Source organism: Pongo abelii, chromosome 3 (genome assembly GCF_028885655.2).
Source record: "Pongo abelii isolate AG06213 chromosome 3, NHGRI_mPonAbe1-v2.0_pri, whole genome shotgun sequence".
NCBI classification, from domain to species: Eukaryota; Metazoa; Chordata; class Mammalia; order Primates; family Hominidae; genus Pongo; species Pongo abelii.
The window spans coordinates 195,263,259-195,287,956 of NC_071988.2; the positions used below are offsets into that span (position 1 = coordinate 195,263,259).

General features: G+C 41.2%; 1 protein-coding gene across 2 annotated transcripts in view; it reads left to right on the plus strand.

The window, feature by feature from the left end:
- GALNTL6 (polypeptide N-acetylgalactosaminyltransferase like 6) overlaps positions 1-24,698 on the plus strand; it is a 1,265,432-nt gene that overhangs the window by 1,220,055 nt on the left and 20,679 nt on the right. For both annotated transcript variants that reach the window (XM_024246076.2, XM_024246077.2), the window contains 2 exons: positions 10,837-10,953; positions 23,262-23,411. In XM_024246076.2, the coding sequence (XP_024101844.1) occupies positions 10,837-10,953; positions 23,262-23,411 (267 nt within the window). The remainder of the gene's footprint in view (positions 1-10,836; positions 10,954-23,261; positions 23,412-24,698) is intronic.

The following is a 24,698-nucleotide window of genomic DNA, read 5'->3' on the forward strand; positions in this document are numbered from 1 at the left end:
TCTACAAGCACTTCACAATTTTTTTATCTGAGTCTCAAATGAATTATGTCAGGGCTTATATGTAATTCTATCCTCAAATCTCCCTATCCCCAAAATGTTTATTTTAATTCTGCTTTTCTCCTGTATATATCATTCCCATCTCTATCAAGCTTCTCAAAAGAGAAACTTCCATTTGTTGACTCTGTTCACCTTCCATTTTTTTCTCAGTCCTCTTGGCAATCTGTCTTCTACTTTCATTCATCAAACCACAGAAACTGTCCTTTGAAAGGTCTCTGGAGACTTCCTTATTGCCAAATCCAACAGCCTCTCCCTAGGCCTCCCCTACTGGATCCCTCTATGAAATTTGACACTGCAGCTCACCCCTCCCACCTTGAAACTCTTCTCCCAGGCTTCTTTATGATTTCTTCTTATTTTCTCCTTCTTATTTCTAGCTACACTTTCTTTGCTCACTTTCAAAAAAAGTCATTCCCTGGAGTTCCCTCCTCAGTCTTCTCATATTCCTTTCTATTCTTTGCTTGAGTGAGATCATGTACTTCTATTATTTCAATTCTTACTCATATGTGGTTGCATCAGTCCAAGTCCAGCCAGAAGACAGAAATCACACCAGTAATTTGAATAGGGACATTTTAATATTTAAAAAAAAAAAAGTTAGCTGGTAAAAGGGGTAAAAAAGGGCTCTAGGGAGTACTGAAGCAGCAACTCCAAAAAACAGTAACCATCATTAGGGCTGAGGAATGTGACCAAGGCAGGAACTTGGAAACTTAGAAGAACTCTCCAACTTTTCCCATGCCAAGGTTGAGATTCAGGCCTCATTTGATGTGGTGTGGCTGTCATATATATGCAGCTTGGTAGTGACGAAGAAACTTGCAGGACATAGCAGCTGCTGCTTATCTCTGAGGGCCACTCCTGTGAGGGCTGCTCTCTTCACCCCACCCCACATGCCCATTTACTGGCTATCACATGGAAAAACTGTGCATGCGCACATGTGCACACTCACACACACACACACGAAAGACCCTTCCTCCTGCTCAGCCCTTCCAGTGTCCTTCCAGCACCCTCTATTAGCAAAATTGAATCCACTGACAAAGGAGAAATATCTACAGGGTCCATCTTGAGAATCACAAAGTAAGGGAAAAAAGGATTTGAAGTTGAAAGGCAAAATATTGGTAGAATATTAGCAAAATATTAGTAGAACAGTAGATAAGAGCATATACCCAAATAGGCATTTCTTACCCTGACCCATCTTCCAAATTTCAGACTTCTAGGTGTCTATATATAGATGTCACACAGACACCTCAAACTCAGCATGCCTTCTTTATTACACACATGGAAACAGCTGTCAAGATCTGTAATTTTTATTTAAAATGTCTAAACACATATCTTCTTTTGAATACATATAATATATACATATAATTCGGATATATTATCTGGATACATTGTATCACCAGTTCAGATTCTCATTGCCAATTAGAACTAGCACCTATTATGACAATTACATAACTCTCCACCTGTCTTTCTCATAATCACCAGAATTTACTGTCTAAAACAAGTTTTTGTTCTCAAAAACATTTAATGATCTTTTTGCCAACAGAACAAGGTCTAAATCCCTTATCTTGATATTTAAGACTCTTCACAAAATGGCACCAATACACTGCCCCAGTCTCATTTCTTACTACATCTTGATACTACTGCTACTACTACTATGAAACATTAACATCTATTGAGCACATAATATGGTCCATACACTAAAACAAATATATGTATAATCTCATTTAATACTCACAGCAAATTTATGAAGCGTTATCCTTAATTTTAAGGAAAAAAACTGAGGCAAAAATAAGTTAAGTTAACTTGCTTAATGTCACGCAGCTCTACTAAATGGTGAAATCAAACTCTGGGCAGTCTAACTTCAGAATATGCGCATTTAACCACTACATTATATGTCTCCCTAAAAATAAATGAGAGTAGAAATACATTTAACAAATCGGTCTAAAGACTCATAAAAAAACACAAAACATTACTGAAAGAAATTGCTTATCTAAATAAATGGAAAAACATCCCATGTTCATGGATTTAAAAACATGTTATTGTTAAATGGTGATACTACGCAAAGTGATCTACAGATTAAATGCAATCTATCAAAATCTAAATGGAATATTTTGTGAAAATAGAAAAACCCATCCTAAAATTTATATGGAATCTCAAAGGACCCTGAATAATGAAAACAATCTTGAACCAGAAAAACAAAGTTGGAGAACCCACATTTCCTAGTTTCAAAACTTGATACAAAGCTACAGTAATCCAAAAAATGTGTGGTACAGGCATAAAGATAGACATATAGACCAATGGAATCGAATAGATTGCCAAGAAATAAGCCCTCACAAGCAAAGTTAATTGATTTTTGACAAGGGTGCCAATATCACTCAATAAGGAATGGACAGTCTGTTCAACAAATGGTGCTGGGAAAACTGGATATCCACTACTAATGGATTGAATTATGTCTCCCCAAAATTTGTATGTTGAAATCCTAATCCTTGGTACCTCAAAATGTAACCTTATTTGGAAATCAGGTTATTGCAGATGTAATTAATTAAGATGAGATTATTCTGAGTATGGTGGGCCCCTAATGCAGTATGATTGGTGTCTTCATAAAAAGGGGAAATTTGGACACCAGCACACACACAAACAGAACATCAAGTGAACATAAAAGCAGAAACCGGCATGATATGTTAACAAGCCAAGGAACATCAAAGATTGCCACAAACCACCAGAAGCTAGGAGAGAAGCATATTATGTACTCTCTTTCACAGCCCTCAGAAGGAACCAACCTGCGAACACCTTAATCTTGGTCTTTTAGCCTCCAGAACTGTCAGGCAATAAATTGCTGTAGTTTAATCCACTCGGTTTGTGGTGCTTTCCTATGGAAGCCATTTCAAACTAATATATCTGCATGCAAAAAAATGAGGTTGTAAACTTTACTTTACACCATACACAAAATTTAATTCTAAATGGATCAAAGACCTAAACATAAGAGCTAAAACTATAAAACTCAGAATAAAACATAGGGGAAAATCTCCATGGCACTGGAATGGCAATGATCTCTTAAATATGACACCAAAGCACAGGCAACAAAAGAAAACAAATAGATAAACTGGACTTCATGAAAATTAAAACTTTTGTGCATCAAAGGCACAATTGACAGAATGAAAAGGCAACCCACTGAATAGGATAAAATATTTACAAGTCATATACCTGATAAGGGATTAAGATGTAGAATATATATTTTTAAAACTCCTTAAACAAAAATAAAACCACAAATGACTCAATTCAGAAATAGGCAAAGAACCTGAATAGGCATTTCTCCAAACTATACAAATGCTTAATAAGCAAATGAAAAGGTTTTCAACATCATTAGTCATTAGGGAAAAGCAAATCAAAACCACAATGAAATACCACTTTACATCTACTAGGATGGCTATTACACAAACCAAAAAAACTACAAGTGTTGGAAAAAATATGAAGAAACTGGAACCATTGTACATTGCTTGTGGGAATGTAAAATGGTTCAGCTACTGTGGAAAACAGTTTGATGGTTCCTCAAAAAGTTAAACATAGAATTACCTTATGACCCAGCAATTTCATTCCTAGGTGTATAGGCAAAATAATTGAAAACAAGGATGGGAAAGATATTTACATGCCAGTGTTCACAGAAGCATTATTCACGGTAGCCAAAAAGCAGAAACAGGCCAGGAGCGGTGGCTCATGCCTGTAATCCCAGCACTTTGGGAGGCAGAGTTGGGCAGATCACGGGCAGATCAAGAGGTCAGGAGATCGAGACCATCCTGGCCAACATGGTGAAACCCTGTCTCTCCTAAATTACCAAAAGTTAGCCAGGTGTGGTGGTGCACACTTGTAGTCCCAGCTACTCAGGAGGCTGAGGCAGGGGAATTGCTTGAACCCAGGAGGCGGAGAGTACAGTGAGCCAAGATTGTGCCACTGCACTCCAGTTTGGCAACAGAGTGAGACTCCGTCTCTAGAAAAAAAAAAAAAAAAAAGTAGAAACAGTGCAAGTATCCATCAACAGATGAATGGATACAAATTTGGCATATTTATATATGTGTTCATTCATATAAATATATATGAGGTCAGGCATGGTGGCTCACACCTGTAATCCCAGCACTTTGGGAGGCCAAGGTGGGTGGATCATGAGGTCAGGAGATCGAGACCATCCTGGCTAATAAGGTGAAACTCCGTCTCTACTAAAAATACAAAAAAATTAGCCGGGCATGGTGGTGCACACCTGTGGTCCCAGCTACTTGGGAGGCTGAGGCAGGAGACTCACTTGAACCCAGGAGGTGGAGGTTGCAGTGAGCCGAGATTGGGCCACTGCACTCCAGCCTGGGGGACAGAGCGAGACTCCGTCTCAAAAAAAAAAAAAATGAATATTGGCCTTAAAAGGAAATGAAGTTCCGATACATGCTACAATGTTAAGTTAAATAAGCCAGACACAAAATGGCAAACATGGTATGGTTCCATTTATATGAGGTTTACAAAATATTATTTATAGTCAGTAGAATAGACAGTACCAGGGGTTGGGGGAGGAGGGGAAGTAGGGAGTTATTGCTTAATGATTAATAGTTGCTGTTTTGAATTATGAAATATTTTAGAAATAGATCTTGGTGATGGTTACACAACATTTTGAATGCACTTAATGCTATTCAATTGAACATTTAAAATGGTTAAAATAATAAACTTTACATTATGTATATTTTATCACAATTTTTTAAAACAGCTCATGAGAAGATGTCAAAGGGCTGGGAGACTGGGATGGAGAGGAAAGGAGTGGGACATTCAGTACCTAGGACTAGAATCAGCAGAAATTGTTCATTCATTGAGGGGTAGGGAGGTGGGTGTGTTTGGTGTGGTGCTCAAATTGCCAAATTGAGATCTTGGGGGATTGTGTAAGACACTGTGAAGATTAACCGGTGATACACACTGAAGAACAGGCCTGCAATGCTGGACCAAGGCTTGTTCATCTGCAGTCTCCTTCGACTTAAGTGCTGTGAGCAATCACATGATATAATAGAAATGTGATTTGGCCATGGCAGCACCCCATTTACCATCACAGACAATTCAGCCAAAAAAATTAACAAACAAATAAATAGTAGCTAACATTTACTGACCACTTGCAATGTACAAACACTGTGCCAGGCCCTTCGCATGCATCTGTTTAATCCTCACAACTGCCCTCTGAGGCATGATCATCTTCATTTTACAAACCTTATGTTGAGCCATGCTATATCATTTGCCATTCCCTAAAAAATGCCGTACACTGTCAAACTTCAATATCCGTATTCATTTCTGATTCCTAAGGCAATAGTGTCCTTCTGTCATTTTACTGTGTACATTCAATTCTACTCATCCTCCAGGGCCCCTTCTAATGTCATCCATCCTACCAAGTGCTCCAAGCCCATTTCACCCAGAACGGTCATTTCCTCTTCAGGTCTCACTTAGCATTTAGTCTCTTAAGAAGATGTCTTCAGAGTAATGTCTCCCTGATATGTGTGGGCTCCTTGAGAACAGAAGCCAGTTTTTCTTAGTCTTTGAATTTCTAACTACAAAGTGCCTTTCATTCAAAATCACTCTCAGAATGTTGACTTCCTGTAAGTGGATGAACTGAGCTTTAAAAAGGACAGGAGGCTGAAGTGGGAAGATCGCTTGAGCCCAGGAGTTAAAGACTGTGGCAAGCTGTGAGCTGTGAACACACCACTGCAGTCTAGCCTGGGCAAAAGAGCAAGACCCTATCTCTTGAAAAAAAAAATGAGGTTATAGGGAACCTCATTTGTACCTCATGAGCAGAACCCAGACCTGCTCAGTCTCCATCCAGTTCTCTTTCTGTGTTACCCTAGTGTCTTCTGTCTTTCCAGCTCTGCAAATAAATTTGCATTCTAAGATCAACTATAGTCCAGAGGTTGGGCAGAGTGGCTCACGCCTATAATCCCAGCACTTTGAGAGGCCAAGGCAGCGGATCATCTGAGGTCAGGAGTTCAAGACCAGCCTGCCCAGCATGATGAAACCCCATCTCTACTAAAAATACAAAATTAGCTGGGAGTGGTGGTGCATGACTGTAATCCCAGCTATTTGGGAGGCTGAGGCAGGAAGATCGCTTGAACCCAGGAGGTGGAGATTGCAGTGAGCCGAGATTGAGCCATTGCACTCCAGCCTGGGCAACAAGAGTGAAATTCCATCTAAATAACTAACTAACTAACTAACTAACTAACTAAATAAATAAATAAATAAATAAATAAATAAAATTAACTATAGTCCATAAAAGGGAGCATCTTAATTTTTTTGCCACGTTAAAAATTCACAGCCAGAAATATTGGAAGTCTCAAGCCTTTCTTCCATTCAGGTCCTCTCTGATGTCCTCACTAGACCATCAGGTGCACAAAGGATAGGACTGGTTCTTTTTTAATTTTTTGCTGTATACCTGGTTTCCAGCAGAGTGCCTACGACATAGCAGGTACCTAGTAAATGTTGAATGAGGAATGAACCCACCACTTCTTACTTAAAAGACCTAAGGCTATCAGGAGGAATTAGCAGACCATGCTGGCTCATTTGTTAAGCTAAGGCTAGTCCCTCTCTAACAGTCAGTTGAATTACCTACCCCACATCTACCAGGCTCCTTGACATTTATGCCACATTCCCCTTCTCTTGTACCTCTCTGATAAAAACCTCCTGTGTTGGGAGCTGGGGGGCCAGTATTAAAGCTAAGCCTGACTTCTCTTGGAGACCTAAAGAACTCCTTTACTCTCTGCCAGACCTTTTCCTGATCCTTGCCCAAAAGGAGATTATCTCTGTAATTCCTGTCACACATTATGATTCCTCTTTTCCTCATTTTTCTCCTTCCCACCCATTCCCAGCCAAGCACTGCCTCATTTTCTAATCCTGTTCAGTGTCTCTGAGGATTCCTTGACACAATTTCAATGCTGTCGAGCTCTGAAGCTGGGCATCAAAGGAATAAGGCCTGAAAATGATTGATTCTGCCATAGACGTATTTAATATCCCGTGTCCTAGGTTTGGGCCATGTGTATGTGTGTGAACTGCTTCACCTTCAGCCAGAGGTACAGAGCCCATGTTGAAAAAATATGAATCATCATAAGTGTTCTTGTCTACATTTTTTAAAAAATATATTATTAGCGTGAATAAACAAGTATTAGAATCAGTTCTGTTAGAATTTTATCCACTTGTTTATTTTAATGGAGTTGAGTTTGTGAGCAAAATGAGAGAATCTGAATATGTGCTGGAGAGAGGCAGGTGGACAGGTAAGAAGAGAAGCAAGTGGGAATGGCTGGACACTAATCTTGAGGAAGAGCTGGATATTAATCTCGTATCCAGCTGCCTACCTTATCCTATAGTGAACTCACAGCATTTCCTCTCTGGCACAACTTTTTGCTGGAATTTACACAGATGTAGACAATTATGCCTTTGAAACCTGAAATTTGGCTTCCAAAGCAGTTTATCCCATTGTCTACACAGATGCCGCTTGAGTGAGAATTTAGAAAATTCAAGAGTTTAGAAAATGGTATCCTCCATCCCTGCCAGAGGCCTTTTGAGCTCATAACATTTAAAAACAAAACGAGGCACTCCAATAGGCTTTTGTGCATGTCCACAGGCAGATTTGGCAGACTTGTCACTCAGTGTCCCTGGCTTGAGTATGTTTTTTTCTCCCCCACATCCTCCTTTTCCAGGAGCAGAGCTGCTCCACATGTGAGTTCAAATGCCAGCCGACATAGGAGAGTAAGCTTCTCCCCTGGGATCCACTGGCCATGAACCTGCAAGCAGCTGCTTTTTCTTCCCAAATGTGTTCAGAGCTCCTGGACTCAAGTAGAGAAAAAAATAGTGCCTTGAAGTTGTCTTCAGTATAAACTGATACTGGTTCTCTAAGAAGGGTGTGTCTGTGAGTTAGATGGCCCAAGAATGAAAAGAAAGGCCTGCTCAGAGTTCTGTCAGGTAGCTTTCAGGTTATAGACAGCTTTAGAAAACCAACACGCTGCACCCAGATAAGGAGATCAAATAGAAGATTTACAGAGTGTGCCAGGCTCAAGACAGCAATAGCAAAATCTACCTTTGACCTTCTGGGTGTTTCTATTTCACTAGAGAAACTCCATCACACATCAGGAAACTGATTTTACAAAACGTGTATTTTAAGCTTGGCTTCACAAATTCTAGAGGGAAGTTCCTCCCTGGTACTTATTTCAGGGAAGGTGTAGTAAAGGTAAAAGAAATGAGAGCAAATCAGATGCCTTCTGACAACCAGCCAAGTCCATTCCCTGTCTTTCTAGATCTCCTACACTGAGAGAAGGAATGCAACTAGTTCCCAAGGGGTCAGGGCAGGCATTTTCCCTAATTCAGGGTTCAAATCTGGAGTCGATGGGTTCCAGGAAAACCAATTCGAAAGTGCTTGGACATATCCACTTATAGTTTTGTTTGTTTGTTTGTTTCAAAAATGTCCACCACTTTCCTTGGATTCTCAGAGAAATCTGTAGGCAAAACCAGGTTAAGAACTGTTCCCCTGTACTCTGCATTATTTCACATTACCTTGTCATCAGGGACAGAGATCCTGAAAGCAGAGCCCCAGCAGTAGCAGATGAACCCAACCTGTCGCCTAAGTCCCTATTGAATAAGGAGATTAGTACCCACCACATTGATTCCCTCCTGACTGGCATCCCCAACCTCTACTCCTAGAGTAAATGAAATATGAACTACTCTTTCCACCACCACCATTCTATCCCAGCATTATTTATTCCTTTCATGATACTCAGTATATTTCATAAAAACCTTCTCTCTGCCTCATTGCCCACCCCAGCAGGAACGGGCCCAGGTGGGTATTCTTCTGTTGCAGAGACTCCTTTCCTTATCTACTCATCCAGGCAAAAGAACCTTGGTTAAATGATCAGTTGGGCCCATCCTGGTTTTGTTTCCATTCTTAAAAGGACCTGAAGGTATTATCATAATCCAGGACTATATAAAGGCTTAAAAAGGATTAAGATCATTGACTTTCTGTAAGGGTACACACCTAAATAGCAAACTATCAAGAATATCCATCTCTGCTACAGGCTGTGCTTCTAACACTATCAGGAAGATTGGTGAAACCTTCAAGCAGGAAGATATGACGAAAGGGCCAGGTGTGGTGGCTCACACCTGTAATCCCAACACTTTGGGAGGCCAAGGCAGGTGGATCAAGTGTGGTTGGGAGTTCAAGACCAGCCTGGCCAACATGGTGAAACCCCATCTCTACTAAAAATACAAAAATTAGCTTGGCGTGGTGGCACACGCCTGTAATCCCAGCTATTCAGGGGGCTGAGGTAGGATAATTGCTTGAATCTGGGAGGTGGAGGTTGCAGTGAGCCGCGATTGCGCCACTGCACTCCAGCCTGGGTGACAGAGTGAAACTCGATCTCAAAAAAAAAACAAGATATGACAAAAGGACATGTCTCTGCCCAGACTCTACTTCTGTTGCTGTTTCAGCTTTTGACACTTTTTATCATCAACTCTTCTCCCACCTCTAAGTATTGAGTTCCTTATATCAGTGCTAACGTAATTGTAAAGAATTATCCTTTTATCCACTCTGCAAATTTTCAAAGGTCAGGCTTTATGTAGAGAATCTTTATCCATCATAGTATTTCAGCAATAACACTGTCTTTCCTATTTTGCTAATACTCTAGAGTGGCATTTAATTTATCATCCACAAGCAATGCTAAACTATGACAATAGGTGTAGACCAAGACCATTGTAGCCAAACTGAAGCCAAAGGTCACCATGTTCTGCACAGAACCATGCAGGGCTAAGTGGTTCACTCTCCTCCATCACATCCTATAACTGCAACATTCGCCTCATATTGGATCTCTCTCCTGCTAACATGATAGTGGTAGAAGGTGCTTTGAAACAGGAAGATAATAAATTCCAGATTAAGCACTATCTGAAAAGAAAAGTCTCCCATTTTACCGAAGTCATAAACTCTAGGCTACTGCCTATGTTGCATTATCAACACATTCTTTGCCCCAACCAGCTGCAGTTTGGCTGTTTAACCATCTCATGTTCTTTAGCATGTCGAGTAGACCATGTTTTAACCATAATAGGCCTGTTGCCTGATGTGTACAGCAAGTCAATACACCAAGATATGAGGTTGCAGCAGAGAAAGAGTTTAATTATAGGGCCACTAAATGAGGAGACGAGAGGAAACCTCAAATCTGTCTCCCCAAGGAGTTTGGGGCTAGGATTTTTAAGGGATTTGGAGTAGGCTGAAGTTGGGAGATTATTGATTGGTCACAGAGAGCAGCATGAGGTCATGGGACAGGGAGATGAAGAAACAATATTCTCATGTTGATCCATTTCCTCTGTGAGGGTCTTTAAACTGGCTGCAGTCAGCTGTTGCACTGGAATTCAATATCTGCTTAAGCAATTCTTAAACAAAAACCTTATGATTCTAACATCAGAAATCCTATGTATAGGAACAATGGAGATGCAAATAGTCAGTATCTAGTGCTACAGACTTTCAGTTACAAGGAAGTGGGTCAAAGTACAGACTGATTAATACTGAATTATAACTATATTTCTTTCCAGAATTCTTGTTAAGCCTGTGAAGATGGCTTCAACGTTACATTTAATTCCCTGATTTTTCTCCGTAAATTGCATACAAATTCAAGGTCTCATTCAATATGCATGTAACCAAAAAGATAATCTATGTCTTACTTAATCTATACCATGGTTGTTAGGAGCCAATGATAAAATACAACATAGCCCCACACTCAAAATTCTTTCTTCTTTCCACAGATCCGAAATGTGGCAGCAAATCTCTGTGTGGACAGCAAGCATGGAGCCACCGGAACAGAGCTGAGGCTGGACATCTGTGTCAAGGATGGTTCTGAAAGAACATGGTCTCATGAACAGGTGCGTCACCTCCCAGAAGCCAGGGGAGTGGGAGCCAGTCGGGGGCTGAGGCAGACACAGAGGGATGCAGCTGGAACAAATCTATGAATGGTGCAGATGGTACTTGTGGGACCTGAAGTGAGGCCGCTGTATCACCAACCAGCCCTGCAGTTCAGTGAATCACTTAATGTCTCTGTTTATGTTTCTTCTCAGAGCAGTTGTGATAATCAGTTCAGATAACGTACACAATTATGCTCTAAATATGAGAAAGGATGGGAGAAATGTGGATTGCGACCCTAGTCTTATTTCTTTTCCCAGAATGGTAGTTTAACAGAGGAAGCCTGTAGAGTGCTTTGGAACACTTCCAACTAAATTTCATGGTTTTAATGACTCTGCTGTTGTGTGTTTGTGATGTAATCTTAACCTTGCTTTTCCCCTGACTATGAACAGATCACTTTACATGGGCCTCCTGTTGTTGTAGTAGTTTTTAATCTTACATGTGAAGGATATAAGCAACAACACCCCGACGTGGACTTCAGGAAATACTTTAAGGCTATGTATTGCTTTTATTGATTTTTGTTTTGTTTGCTTTTTTCTATTTTTGTGGTTACATAGTAGGCGTATATATGGGGTACATGAGATGTTTTGATACAGGCATGCAATGCATAACAATCACATCATTTAAAATGGTATCCATCCCCTCAAGCATTTATCCTTTGTGTTACAAACAATCCAATTATATTAGTTTACTTATTTTAAAATGTACAATTAACTTATTATTGACTATAGTCGCCCTGTTGTGCTATGAAATACTAAGTCTTTTTCATTCTTTCTATTTTTTGTACCCATTAAGCATCCCCACCTCCCACCCCCCACCTCATACCCTCCCACTACCCCTGCTAGCCTCTGGTAACCATCCTTCTACTAGCATCTCCATGGGTTCAATTGTTTTGATTTTTAGATCCCACAAATAAGTGAAAATAGGCAATGTTTGTCTTTCCATACCTGGCTTATTTCACTTAACATAATGACCTCCACTTCCATCCATGTTGTTGCAAATGACAGGATCTCATTCTTCTTTATGGCTGAATAGTACTCCATTATGTATAGGTACCACATTTTCTTTATTCATTCATCTATTGATGGACACTTAGGTTGCTTCCAAATTTTGGCCATTGTGAACAGTGCTGCATCAAACATGGGAGTGCAGGTGTCTCCTCGATATACTGATTTCCTTTCTTTTGGGTATAAACCCAGCAGTGGTATTGCTGGATCATATGATAGCTCAATTTTTAGTGTTTTTTTTTAGACAGAGTCTCGCTCTGTCACCAGGCTGGAGTGCGGTGGCACAATCTCAGCTCACTGCAACCTCCGACTCCTTGGTTCAAACGATCCTCCTTCCTCAGCCTCCCAAGAAGCTGAGATTACAGGCACACACCACCATGCCCAGCTAATTTTTGTACTTTTTTTTTTTTTAGTAGAGACGATGTTTCACCATGTCGGCCAGGATGGTCTCGATCTCCTGACCTCATGATCTGCCCACCTCGGCCTCCCAAAGTGCTGGGATTACAGGTATTAGCCACCGCGCCCAGCCAATTTTCAGCTTTTTGAGGAACCTCCAAACTGTTCTCCATAGTACCTGTACTAAGTTACATTCCTGCCAACAATGTATAAGGTTTCCCATTTCTCCGTCCTCAACAGCATCTGTTATTGCCTGTCTTTTGGATAAAAGCCATTTCAACTGGGGTGAGATGATAACTCATTGTAGTTTTGATCTGCATTTCTCTGATGATCAATAATCTTGAGCACCTTTTCATATGCCAGTTTGCCATTTGTATGTCTTCTTTTGAGAAATATCTATTAAAATCTTTTGCCCTATTTTTAATCAAATTATTAGGTTTTTTACATAGAGTTGTTTGAGCTCCTTATATATTACAGTTATTAATCCCTTGTCAGATGGGTATTTTGCAAATATTTTCTCCCATTCTGTGGGTTGTCTCTTCACTTTGTTGATTGTTTCCTTTGCTGTGCAGAAGCTTTTTAGTTTGATGTGATCCAATTTGTCTATTTTTGCTTTGGCTGCCTGTGCTTGGCGGGTATTACTCAAGACATTTTGCCCAGACCAATGTCCTGGAGAGTTTCCTCAATGTTTTCTTGTAGTAGTTGTATAGTTTGAGGTCTTAGATTTAAGTCTTTAATCCATTTTAATTTGATTTTTGTACATGACAAGAGATGGGGTCGACCTACTCTCCCGAGTAGCTGGGATTACAGGCTTCTGCATGTGTATATCCAGTTTTCCCAGCGCCATTTATTAAAGAGACTGTCTTTTCCCCAGTGTACGTTCTTGGTACCTTTGTCAAAAATGAGTTGACGACTATAGGTGTGTGGATTTGTTTTTGGGTTCTCTATTCTGTTCTATGTAAGACTGAATTGCTTTTAATTGAAAAACATTTCGCTGCAGCTCAGTTTAAGTGAGATGTGATTTCTAACCCACTTAGAAATTTGAAAGTCCTTGCAAGCAGCTTCCCTGATACTGTGTCACCTGTGAAAGAGAAAAGATAGTGGGAAAAATTGCTTTGCTCTCTTTTAGCGTTTTTGTTTCTTGTATTTTAGAGGTGGGGTCTTGCTCTGTCACCTAGGCTGGAGTGCAGTGATATGATCAAAGCTCACTGCAGCCTCAAACTCCTGGGCTCAAGCGATCCTCTTGCCTCAGCAGCCTGAGTAGCTCAGACCACAGGTGCATACCACTAAGCTCACCTAACCCTTTTCACTGTTTTAATTTTAAATTAAGAAATATTTCAATAGAAAGCTATAGAAAATATCATAGCAGATATTTATGTACTCATCACACTCATCTCTTATGAAAAGCAAAAAAGTAAGCAAGCAGTTCCCAGTAAGGCGTTACTGCCTCCTATAGCCAGATCCCTCTGGTGTCCATCTTGTACATTAAACTAGAAAAGGTCCACCATGCTCAGCGCTGGATGTTAAAGAATTGTCCAGATGTGCTGAGATTCACCTCCCACTCCCCACGTCACTGCCTCTCCCTGCCTCACCTCCACCACACGTTACAATGCAGAGCATCATGATGTGAGGAAAACAGCCAAAAACCAAGTCCACAATACAGTCCAGAGTCGTTCAGTCCATCAACAGCGCCTCTCCCTAACCACTGATCTGATCTTTGAACCCTCTCCCCACAGCCTCATGGTATTCTAGGAAGACTGTGGGCCTTGTAGCCAGGCCAGGCTGGATTTTAGTTTAAACCATGTGGCCTTGTGAAACTGTGAAATCTTTCTAGGCCATAGTTCTTCCATCTTGGACAGGGTGGTTAGGAGAATAACTCTTGCGGTGGCATCTTGCACATGCAGCAGGTGCAGAGTAATATCCTCTCCCTCCTGCCTTCCTTCTCTCAAACACTCACAAATCCTTTTATGCTAATACCAAGTTAGAAACCTCTCTCAGGTCCAAGGCAGCCGGGACTTTGGCTTCATTTATCTGTTCCCAGCACAGTCAGCAAATACTAGTTATTATTCATTCAAATGTGCCCTGCCTGGCTGGGCACGGTGACTCACGCCTATAATCCCAGCACTTTGGGAGGCTGAGGCGGGTGGCTCACTTGAGGTCAGGAGTTCAAGACCAGCCTGGCTAACATGTTGAAACCCCGTCTCTACTAAAAATACAAAAATCAGCCAGGCTTGGTGGCTAATTTATATATATATGTATGTATGTATATATCCAGATGGGTTTATAGAAGGCTCTGTGACTCCAGGATTTATTGATAGGAATCAAATATCAGTGAAAAGTGATTTGCCTCCTCCTTCCTCTGTCTGTTTCTGTAAGCACCATGGGGTTGTTACTGGGGACCTGAGGAATAGTGTTGGACTGTTAACTCCAACAAGCAATTCTGACTTCAGCCTGGGAGCAAGAGAGAAGGCTTTAGAAGCTAACGGTAAGGCTGGAATCTAGAGTGGAAAAGAACTTTTTAAAAAAGAAAAAGGAGCAAGCCATAAGGAAAAGCTTCATTTCTTGGGCTAAATTCCTCTCTACCACCTCTATTCAGCCCAACTAAGAAACACACGTGGCCAGCTGGTGAATATAAAGCAGGCCTTGATGTCTGAACTGGGCTTAGTATTTCTATCCAGTAATGCTCTAGAATGAAATCTTCTCTGGCCTGCAGATTTTATTTGACAGCTGAACATGGATATAAACAAAGGCAACGATATTGCATACACTTTAAAAATTGCTAGTTCACTCCCCGCACCCCCCACGCCCCCGCCAACTCCCCATCTCCCACCCCCAGGCTAAAATGCAAAAATCTATGACCTGTAATTCAAGAAATGGTCACCAGAGGGCAGCACTAGACAAGCAGAAAACTACATAGGCAGAACAGAAAGACCAGTTAATACAGCTCTTTAAAAAGATTTCCTGTCTCTAGAGATCCTAAAAATGAAACTACAGTAGGATTAAATAAGGTTGATAAGTGGTGGAAAATGCATCATATTTGAAATATTGCCATATATTGACTTGGAGGTTAAAACATTACAAGCTGTTTCATTCGCCAGTAATTAACTGTAAGCTTTATTCAGTATATCACTCAGTGACTTATAAGAATTAGGAATCACTCTTCTACATTTAGATTAAAATTCCTGCATGAGGAAGGCATATCGGACCATGAAAATTATGGATTTTCTTTTTAATTCAAAAACATTCAAAGTACACAAAAGGAGACTTATTAGAGTTGAAATAATCCCTTTTTTCCAAAAAAAAAAAGTGGCAAAAATAAAAAAAAGGAAAAAACAAAATTGTTACATGGGAAATAAAAAAGAGTCCATTGAAGGACCTGTATAAGAAAATGCCTTCTGCTGCAGAACACTGGTGGTGACTAATGTGGTTTCTGTGAGGAAGCAAATGTATGATTCATTTTGCCAGGGCAATATGCGTAGCTGTTTGATATCATGGTAGCATTATGCTTCCTTTAGGGATCAAGAAAGAAAAACAAAAATAGATCCTAATAAGACTATAAGGTCTGGAAAGAATACTCCCCAGCTCCCATTGAGTCCAAGGGAGAGGAGTGGGGAGGAGGAGGAACCCCCTTGGCCTAGTTTGGCTGTTCCCACTCTGCAGGCCCAGCAGCAGGCTTTGATGTCATGCTGGGGAGCAAGTGTTGCAGCCCAGCTTTCGTCCTCCCGAGGAAGCAAACACGGACTCCATTTCCAGGGCCTAGGGGAAGATTCACAAAGACAGAAGCAAGCAAATGTGTGCATCCAGGGGAAAGATTCTTTTGCTTTCTTTTTTCCCTCTTTGGGAAAAGAGTCTCATTATCAAGACAGAGCATACCGATGGGTGCAAACTGCAAGGAGGAACATGCTGTATTTCAGGTTTCTGCAAACCTCATAACAATGAAATGAAACATCACAATCCAGACAGAGAAAAATATTTTCTGTTGTCTCAAGTCAGGTAGCAAGAGCAAGAGATAATAAGTGTATTTGCAGTACCAAATCCAGTGACCTTATTCATATAATACAAAGAGACCCAGGCAACATGACACATATCACATTAATATTAAAGCAAAGAAATAAGAGTTAACATTGTGATATGGTTTGGCTGTGTCCCCAAATCTCATCTTGAATTGTAATCCCCATAACCCCCATGTGTCATGGGAGGGACCCGGTGGGAGGTAATTTAATCATGGGGGCAGTTACCCTCATGCTGTTCTCCTGATAGTGACTGAGCTCTCATAAGATTTGATGGTTCTATAAGGCGCTTTTCCCCCTTTTGTTTGGCACTGCTCCTTGCTGCCGCCATGTGACGATGGATGTGTTTGCTTCCCCTTCTGCCATGATTGTAAGTTTCCTGAGGCCTCCCCAGCCAGCTGAAATGTGAATCAATTAAACATCTCTCCTTTATAATTTACTCAGTCTCAGATATGTCTTTATTAGCAGCATGAGAACAGACTAATACAGTAAATTGATACCGGTAGGGTAGGGTGCTGCTATAAGGATACCTGAAAATGTGGCAGCAACTTTGGAACTGGGTAACAGACAGAGGTTGGAACAGTTTGGAGGGCTCAGAAGAAGAAAGGAAAATGTGAGAAAATTTGGAACTTGCTAGAGATTTGGAGGGCTCAGAAGACAGGAAAATGCAGGAAAGTTTGGAACTTCCTAGAGACATGTTGAATTACTTTGACCAAAATGCTGATAATGATAAGGACAATGAAGTCCAGGCTGAGGTGGTCTCAGATGGAGATGATGAACTTGTTGGGAACTGGAGTAAAAGTCACTCTTGTTATGCAAAGAGACTGGTGGCATTTTGCCCCTGCCCTAGAGATCTGTGGAACTTTGAACTTGAGAGTGATGATTTAGGGTATGTGGCAGAAGAAATCTCTAAGTGGCAAAGCATTCAGGAGGAAGCAGAGCACAAAATTTGGAAAATTTGCAGCCTAACGATGAGATAGAAAAAAAAATTTCTGGAGAGAAATTCCAGCCTGCTACAGAAATTTGCATAATTAATGAGGAGCCAAATGTTTATCACCAAGACAATAGGGAAAATGTCTCCAGAGCAAATCAGAGACCTTCACAGCAGCCTCTCCCATCACAGACCCAGAGGTCTAGGAGTCAAAAATGGTTTCTCAGGCCAGGCCCAGGGTCCCCCTGCTCTGTGTGGCCTCAGGACACGGTGCCCTGTGTCCCAGCTGCTTCAGCTCCAGCATGGCTAAAAAGGGGCAAGGTACAGCTCAGGCCATTGATTCAGAGGGTGCAAGCCCCAAGCCTTGGCACCTTCCATGTAGTGTTGGGCCTGCAGGTGCACAGAAGTCAATAATTAAGCTTGGGGAACCTCCACCTAGATTTCAGAGGATGTATGGAAATGCCTAGCTGTCCGGGCAGAGGTGTGCTATAGTGGTGGGATCCTCATGGAGAACCTCTGCTAGGGCAGTGCAGAAGGGAAATGTGGGGTTGGAGCCCCTACAGAGAGTCCCCACTGGGGCACTACTTAGTGGATCTGGGAGAAGAGGGCCACCATCCTCCAGACCCCAGTATGGTAGACCCACTGACAGCTTGCACCATGAGCCTGAAAAAGCCACAGGCACTCAATGCCAGCCTGTGAAAGCAGCTGGGAGGGGGCTGTAACCTGTAAAGCCACAGGGGCAGAGTTGTCCAAGGCCGTGGAAGCCCACTTCTTGCATCAGCATAACCTGGATGTGAGACATGGAGTCAAAGGAGATCATTTTGGAACTTTAAGGTTTAATGACTGCCTCACTGGATTTTGGACTTTCATGGGGCCTTTAGTCCCTATGTTTTGGCCAATTTCTCCCATATGGAATGGCTGTGTTTACCCAAAGCCTGTACCCACATTGTATCTAGGAAGTAACCAACTTGCATTTGATTTTACAGACTCACAGGTGGAAGGTACTTGCTTTGTCTCAGATGAGACTTTGGACTTAGACTTTTGAGTTAATGTTGGAATGAGTTAAGACTTTGGGGGACTATTGGAAGGGCATGATTGTGTTTTGAAATGTGAGGATATGAGATTTGGGAGGGGCCAGGGGCAGAATGATATGGTTCGGCTGTGTCTCCACCCAAATCTCATCTTGAATTGTAGTTCCCATAACCCCCACATGTTGTGGGAGGGACCCAGTGGGAAGTAATTTGATCATGGGGGTGGTTACCCTCATGTTGTTCTCATGACAGTGAGTGAGTTCTCATGAGATCTGATGGCTTTATAAGGGGCTTTTCCCCCTTTTGCTTGGCACTGCTCCTTGCTGTCACCATGTGAAGGAGGATGTGTTTGCTTTATCTTCTACCATGATTGTAAGTTTCCTGAGGCCTCCCCAGCCATGCTGAACTGTGAGTCAATTAAACCTCTTTCTTTTATAAATTACCCAGTCTTGGGTATGTCTTTATTAGCAGCGTGAGAATGGACTAATATACATTGTAAATCTATGTTTTAAAGGATCATTCAAAAGAAGAAAGCGGAGAAATTAACATCAACTTCCTTTAACACTGAGGAATTTAAGGTTGAAAAGAAATCAGGAGTTATTATACAGGAAACCTGAGGAAAGTCTAAATTCTTCTGTCAATAAGAGCAGGCCAAGGGTGAAGACAAACTATAAATGTCACAATGACATTACCCAAAGCAAACAATGAATATAATTCAATGAATATAATTTCATAATGTCTATTTGTTTCTGCTTTGACAAGCAGGAAACATTTGCAGACAGGAAAATGTGCCAGTGAAAAGACTCAATGCCTGATTGGTTTGACATGGCCACTGAGATAAGATAAATGGCAATAAGAAGTATTTCAAAGACCTAAGAGAGAAAAACATTAGCTAATCGCAGGTGTAGAAGAATAAAGTAATTGATACAATCTGAAGATGTATCACCTTGGATGCAGGAAAGTAATCAACAGGTAATAATAATAATACATAAAACACTGTGAAAATGACAGGCTAACCATCAGGCTACAAATCTAAGCATGATCATGGCACTACAATACCCGGAAACAAGAAACAGAAGTCACCTAAGGATGCCCGCAGATATAATTGTGACAATAGGTGAATAAAGTTGCCCAACAGACAGATTTGCCAGTGTTTGCTGTAACACAGGTATTCTTTTGGACTTAACTGATGCATTTAGTAAAAAGTATGAAAAGGCCATCTACCAAAGAAGGGAGGACTCTTGAGATGTGACAGAAGCAAGACACTCATTTTCTGCAGGCCTGATTTTCCCCAGCTGACTCATGAGGGACTGTACTAGGCAGTGATTAGATTCCCTTTCAGCTCTGGCCTTCTGAGTGTATAAAAACCAAAGACAGAGAGATGGAGACAGAGCGGGAAATAAATCAGTCAAGACCACTTGTTCCTGCATTGGTTGGACTGCCTATAGTACAGGGACATGTGCTATTTAAATAAAATAAAGATTTAATCAAAGCCAATGGCAGGTTTATTGGCCAGGAAATTTCTATTAATTTCTATTCCAATAATAGGTAACTGAATCCAGAGTCATCAAAGTAGAAAATTCAAAATGTAAGCATTATCATTTGTTATTGTTGTAATTAAACAGCACAAACTCATTTGAGAGAATAAAAAGACATTCATTTATTTTGATACTTATCTCAACATATAATAACAGACAATTGTGGGTTTTATTTATTCAATAGAAATTTAATTGAGGATCTACTGTGTGTCATAAATTGTTCTGGGTGCTGGAAACACTAAGGTAAAAATGTTCCAAGCCCTGCAACCAAGGATCTCACTGTCTAGGGAGGGATAGAGAAACATAAGTGGACAATCATGATGAAATAGGTAAGGGATGGAAAGCAGTAAGCGGTTCAAAGAGGATGGCTTCCTGGATGACTGGACACTTGAACTGAATCTTACATGACAGGTGAGCATTACCTAGGTTGGCTAGTGAATGTCTGCTTTCCAACCACGGGGATTTACACGAACACGGCACAGAAGGAAATACACAGCCTGGTTTGTGTGAGAACTACAAAGGTTTTAGCATTGCTGGAACATAAACTTGAAAGAAAGGAATGTAGGTGGAAAGAACAGCAAAGGCCAGATTGTGGAGAGTTCCTAAGAGGTCAAAGAGTTTGAACTGTATTCCCTAGGGGTTATGTGAAAAGGTTGTGAGATTTTAGATTGAGAGGAAACAAGGTCACACAGGCCTTTCCAACAGACTTCCCTGGAGGCTGCGGAAGGCAGATGTGTGGTAACCAAAAAAGGCAGGTGGGAAAGAAGCCAGTTTGGAGATCATTGCAAGAGCTTTTGAGAGCAATGGTTGTGGGCATAGAAGGGAATGAACAAATTTCAGAAATGTTTATAAAACAAAAGTGGTAAGACTTGGTCACTGATTAGACGAAGATGGTAAGGGAAACAAAGAAGTTAAAGACTCCAAGGTTGATAAGGTGCATGACATGACCACCAATTAAACCAAAATAAAGGAGCAGGAACAGGGCAGAAGAGAAGAAAATCAATTGCATTTAGAATATGCTGGATCTGAGACGTCCATGGGATGTGCAGCTGGGAAATTCTGCAAGGAACTGGACATAAGATGGATGATGAGTGACCGGCATACTGGTGAGAGTTGAAATGAGAGTGTAAAAGACCAACCAGGGGAGGTGCAAGGACAGGGTCCAAGAGAGAACCCTGAGCAACACCTGCAGTGGAGACATGCATGAAAGAGAGGGTGGTGAGACAGTTACAGGATAACAGAGGTGCACAGTGCTTCCAAATCCAAGAGAGCAGTGAGTTCTGAATAGAAGAGAGTGATCAAAATCTGAACAGACACTTCCTTGAGAAGTCATTCTTCTCTGCGGGATTTAAATGAATCTAAAAATGTCTCAGTCCACAATTATACTTTAAAAACTCTAGGAAAAAAGACTACACAATTCCTCTTCGTGAATTTATTTCAAATGCCTATTCTAAAAACCTCTTGTTCTTCTATATGAAATCTTCTCTTTTATCCTGTCTTCCAGGGTAACAGAGTACGCAGTGGCCATGATTCAGAAGGTTGCTGTTCCCATGCTCGTTTAGGTCATTTCTTGAGACCTCTTAACCCAGTTCTTTGCATTTGTCTTCAGATTCCTCACCACCTAACTATTTTTGTTAGCCATCCCTGGAATTTTGCCAGGTTCTCTACATTTCCTTTCCTAGGTAGAACCTAACAGCTGAAATATACTGAGGGCCTGGTCGGTGCATAGTGTATTATCTGCATACAGCTCAGCATTGTGCTTTCTTTTATATCCACAGGGTTTCCCTGACAGCTCTTTTTTATTTTGCAATTCACAGTTTGGCTTCACACAGCCAGCCTGCCGTAAGTCCTATTGTAAGAATTACATAACCTTCCTGGGATTTTAGAATTGGGAGCAATCACAGGGCTCATCTAGTCCATTTTCACACTTACTTAAGGATTTCTCCTACTGTACCTTTCAAATACCCTTATTTGTTGTACAGTACAAATAACTCAAGCAAATGCTCCTCCCCTACAGGTGTGTTGCTTGTTTGCTTGTTAATACATTGTAAAGCCAACTTAGTGCATCATAGGTCACATTTTTAATATAATAGAATGGGATGGATATAATACAATGGGATAATATGATAGAATGGGATAATAGAATGGGATGGATATAATAGAATGGGATAATATGATAGAATGGGATAATATAATAGAATGGGATGGATATAATAGAATGGGATAATATGATAGAATGGAATAATATAATAGAATGGGATGGATAATAGAATTGGAGAGGCTGGACTAGGATAGGAACGTGTTGGATGGAATATCAGTCAATTAAACTCAGTAAGGGTAAATATCCTTTCATGAAACTTCTGTTTCTATTGGAATCAGGAGGTCTCTGTGTGTGTGTGTGTGCGTGAACTGCATTTCTTACTGTGAGTTACAGTCTAAAACTTTCTACATTGCCCTGCAGAATTACTCTTACCAACCCTAGGGAAATTAATTGGCCCATTCTTCACTTCATCAAGCTTAGCTTTCCTTTACATTAGGTTTTTCAAGGTGCTAGAATCAATTCGGCTCATCTCTACTCCTTGTCTCTTTAGCTAATCTGCAAATTTGGGCAAACTGTGTAGGATTTGTTCCAGTAACATTTTAGCTAAATAAAGACCGTAGAGTGTTATTAAGGACTTTCCGGCCAGGCACAGTGGCTCGCGCCTGTAATCCCAGCACTTTGGGAGGCCGAGGTAGGTGGATCACCTGAGGTCAGGAGTTTGAGACTAGCCTGGCCAACATGGTGAAACCCCATCTCTACTAAAAATACAAAAATTAGCAGTCATGGTGGCCTGCGCCTGTAATCCCAGCTACTCGGGAGGCTGAGGCAGGAGAATCGCTTGAACCTGAGAGGCGGAGGCTGCAGTGAGCCGAGATCGCGCCCCTGCACTCCAGCCTGGGAGACAGGGTGAGACTCCATCTCAAAACAAACAAACTAACACTTTATTTCTCTCTCTGACCCTCCTCCCTCTCCCCTCTATCTTTCCTCCCTCTGTCCTCTTACTCCTTCTTCAATCTCCTTCTTCCATGCCCCTCCCTGCATCTCTTTTTCCACCACCCTCTGTATTTTCTCTGGTACCTGATTGCAAACTCTTCATTTGTGTTTTTTGGCAGCCTGGACCAAAAGTGCAGCTGTTACTGCTATAGCACTTTATGACACGTGCCTTTTCCAACACCTCTGTTAGGCTGAGACTTAGCTCTTTTTGGTAGATCACTAAGCAGGAGTTCTACATTGCTAAAAGACATACCTTCTCCTGCCCTTGCATCTTCTCTCCAAATCAAACTCACTGCAGCTTTTCTGCTACTGTTGCTTTGCTAGCTTTTTACCTTTGGATGGAGAGAAGATATTCGACCTGGTGAGCCACTGCATACCCGGAAATACTGCTTTGATGCGATCTCACACAACAGCCCCGTTACACTCTATGACTGTCACGGCCTGAAGGGGAACCAGCTCTGGGGATACCGGAAGGTAAGAGTCAGTCCACTGTGATCATTCTCAAATTGCTGTGGCTTAAGTTATTCTTACTCAAAGTTTTCTTTGAAAACACACCGTTTTAGGCCTGGCGCAGTCACTCACACCTGTAATCCTAGCACTTTGGGAGGTCAAGGTGGGCAGACCACCTGAGGTTGGAGTTTGAGACCAGCCTGACCAACATAGTGAAACCCTGTCTCTACTAAAAATACAAAAAAATGTCAGGCATAGTGGTGGGTGCCTGTAATCCCAGCTACTCAGGAGGCTGAAGCAGGAGAATCACTTGAGCATGAGAAGGGGAGATTGCAGTGAGCCAAGATTGTGCCACTACACTCCAGCCTGGGTGACAGGGCAAGACTCTATTAAGAAAAGAAAGAGAGAGGGAGAGAGAAAAAGAAGGAAGGAAGGAAGGAAGGAAAAGAGAGAGAGAGAGAAGGCAGGAAGGCAGGAAGGGAGGAAGGGAGGGAGGGAGAGAGGAAGGAAGGAAGGAAGGAAGGAAGGCAGGAAGGGGTTTTGATTTGAAGTTTTACCTAGTCATACATACACACATTTGGCTCACACATCCGGAGATCACCAGCAAAGGTGAAGGGAAAAATCGAGTGTGTAGAAAGGGGCAAGCTTTTGGCTTCACTTGTTATAAGTATGGCCATCACAATCAGTTCTGATTGAAAAATGGCTTTGAGCCAGAACAAGGGATGGGTCTAGGTTTAACTCAGAACACTCCCAAAAGGAGGAACCACATATCCAATAAGCAAAACCACACATGCATAATTTTTAACACCACCATTCACACACAACACACATACACACAGATTGTGGCATCCATTCATTTTTTATGTATCTCAGGCTCACTTGCTTGGGACCTGTCTGGGTTAAGACAATGATGTTTACACAAATATTTATACATCTATGTAGATATAATTGCTGCAATCCTTATACACAAAGTGACCCATTTACATTTTCACCAAAATCCTGCCCAAAGGTAGCAAAGAAGAATTTATTTGGGGAATTTAAAAGTTTCAAAAATTATAAAGTTAACAGTGAATGGTAGGAAAAATTCAAAAACATACATAAAGTCACATTTTATTGAGTTAATAAAATAAAGAGCAATTAAGTTATTGTTTGAAAATATTTTTATTGTTTCCTTTTGACAACTTTTTAGAATACTATACAAAATTGCTTTTCAGATTCTTTGCTTTTGGGGATAGAACTTGGCTGTCAATTAGCAATTACTCCATAAGCTCCATTCTGCCCCTCAAATCCATGGACCTGCTGGGGCCTTCT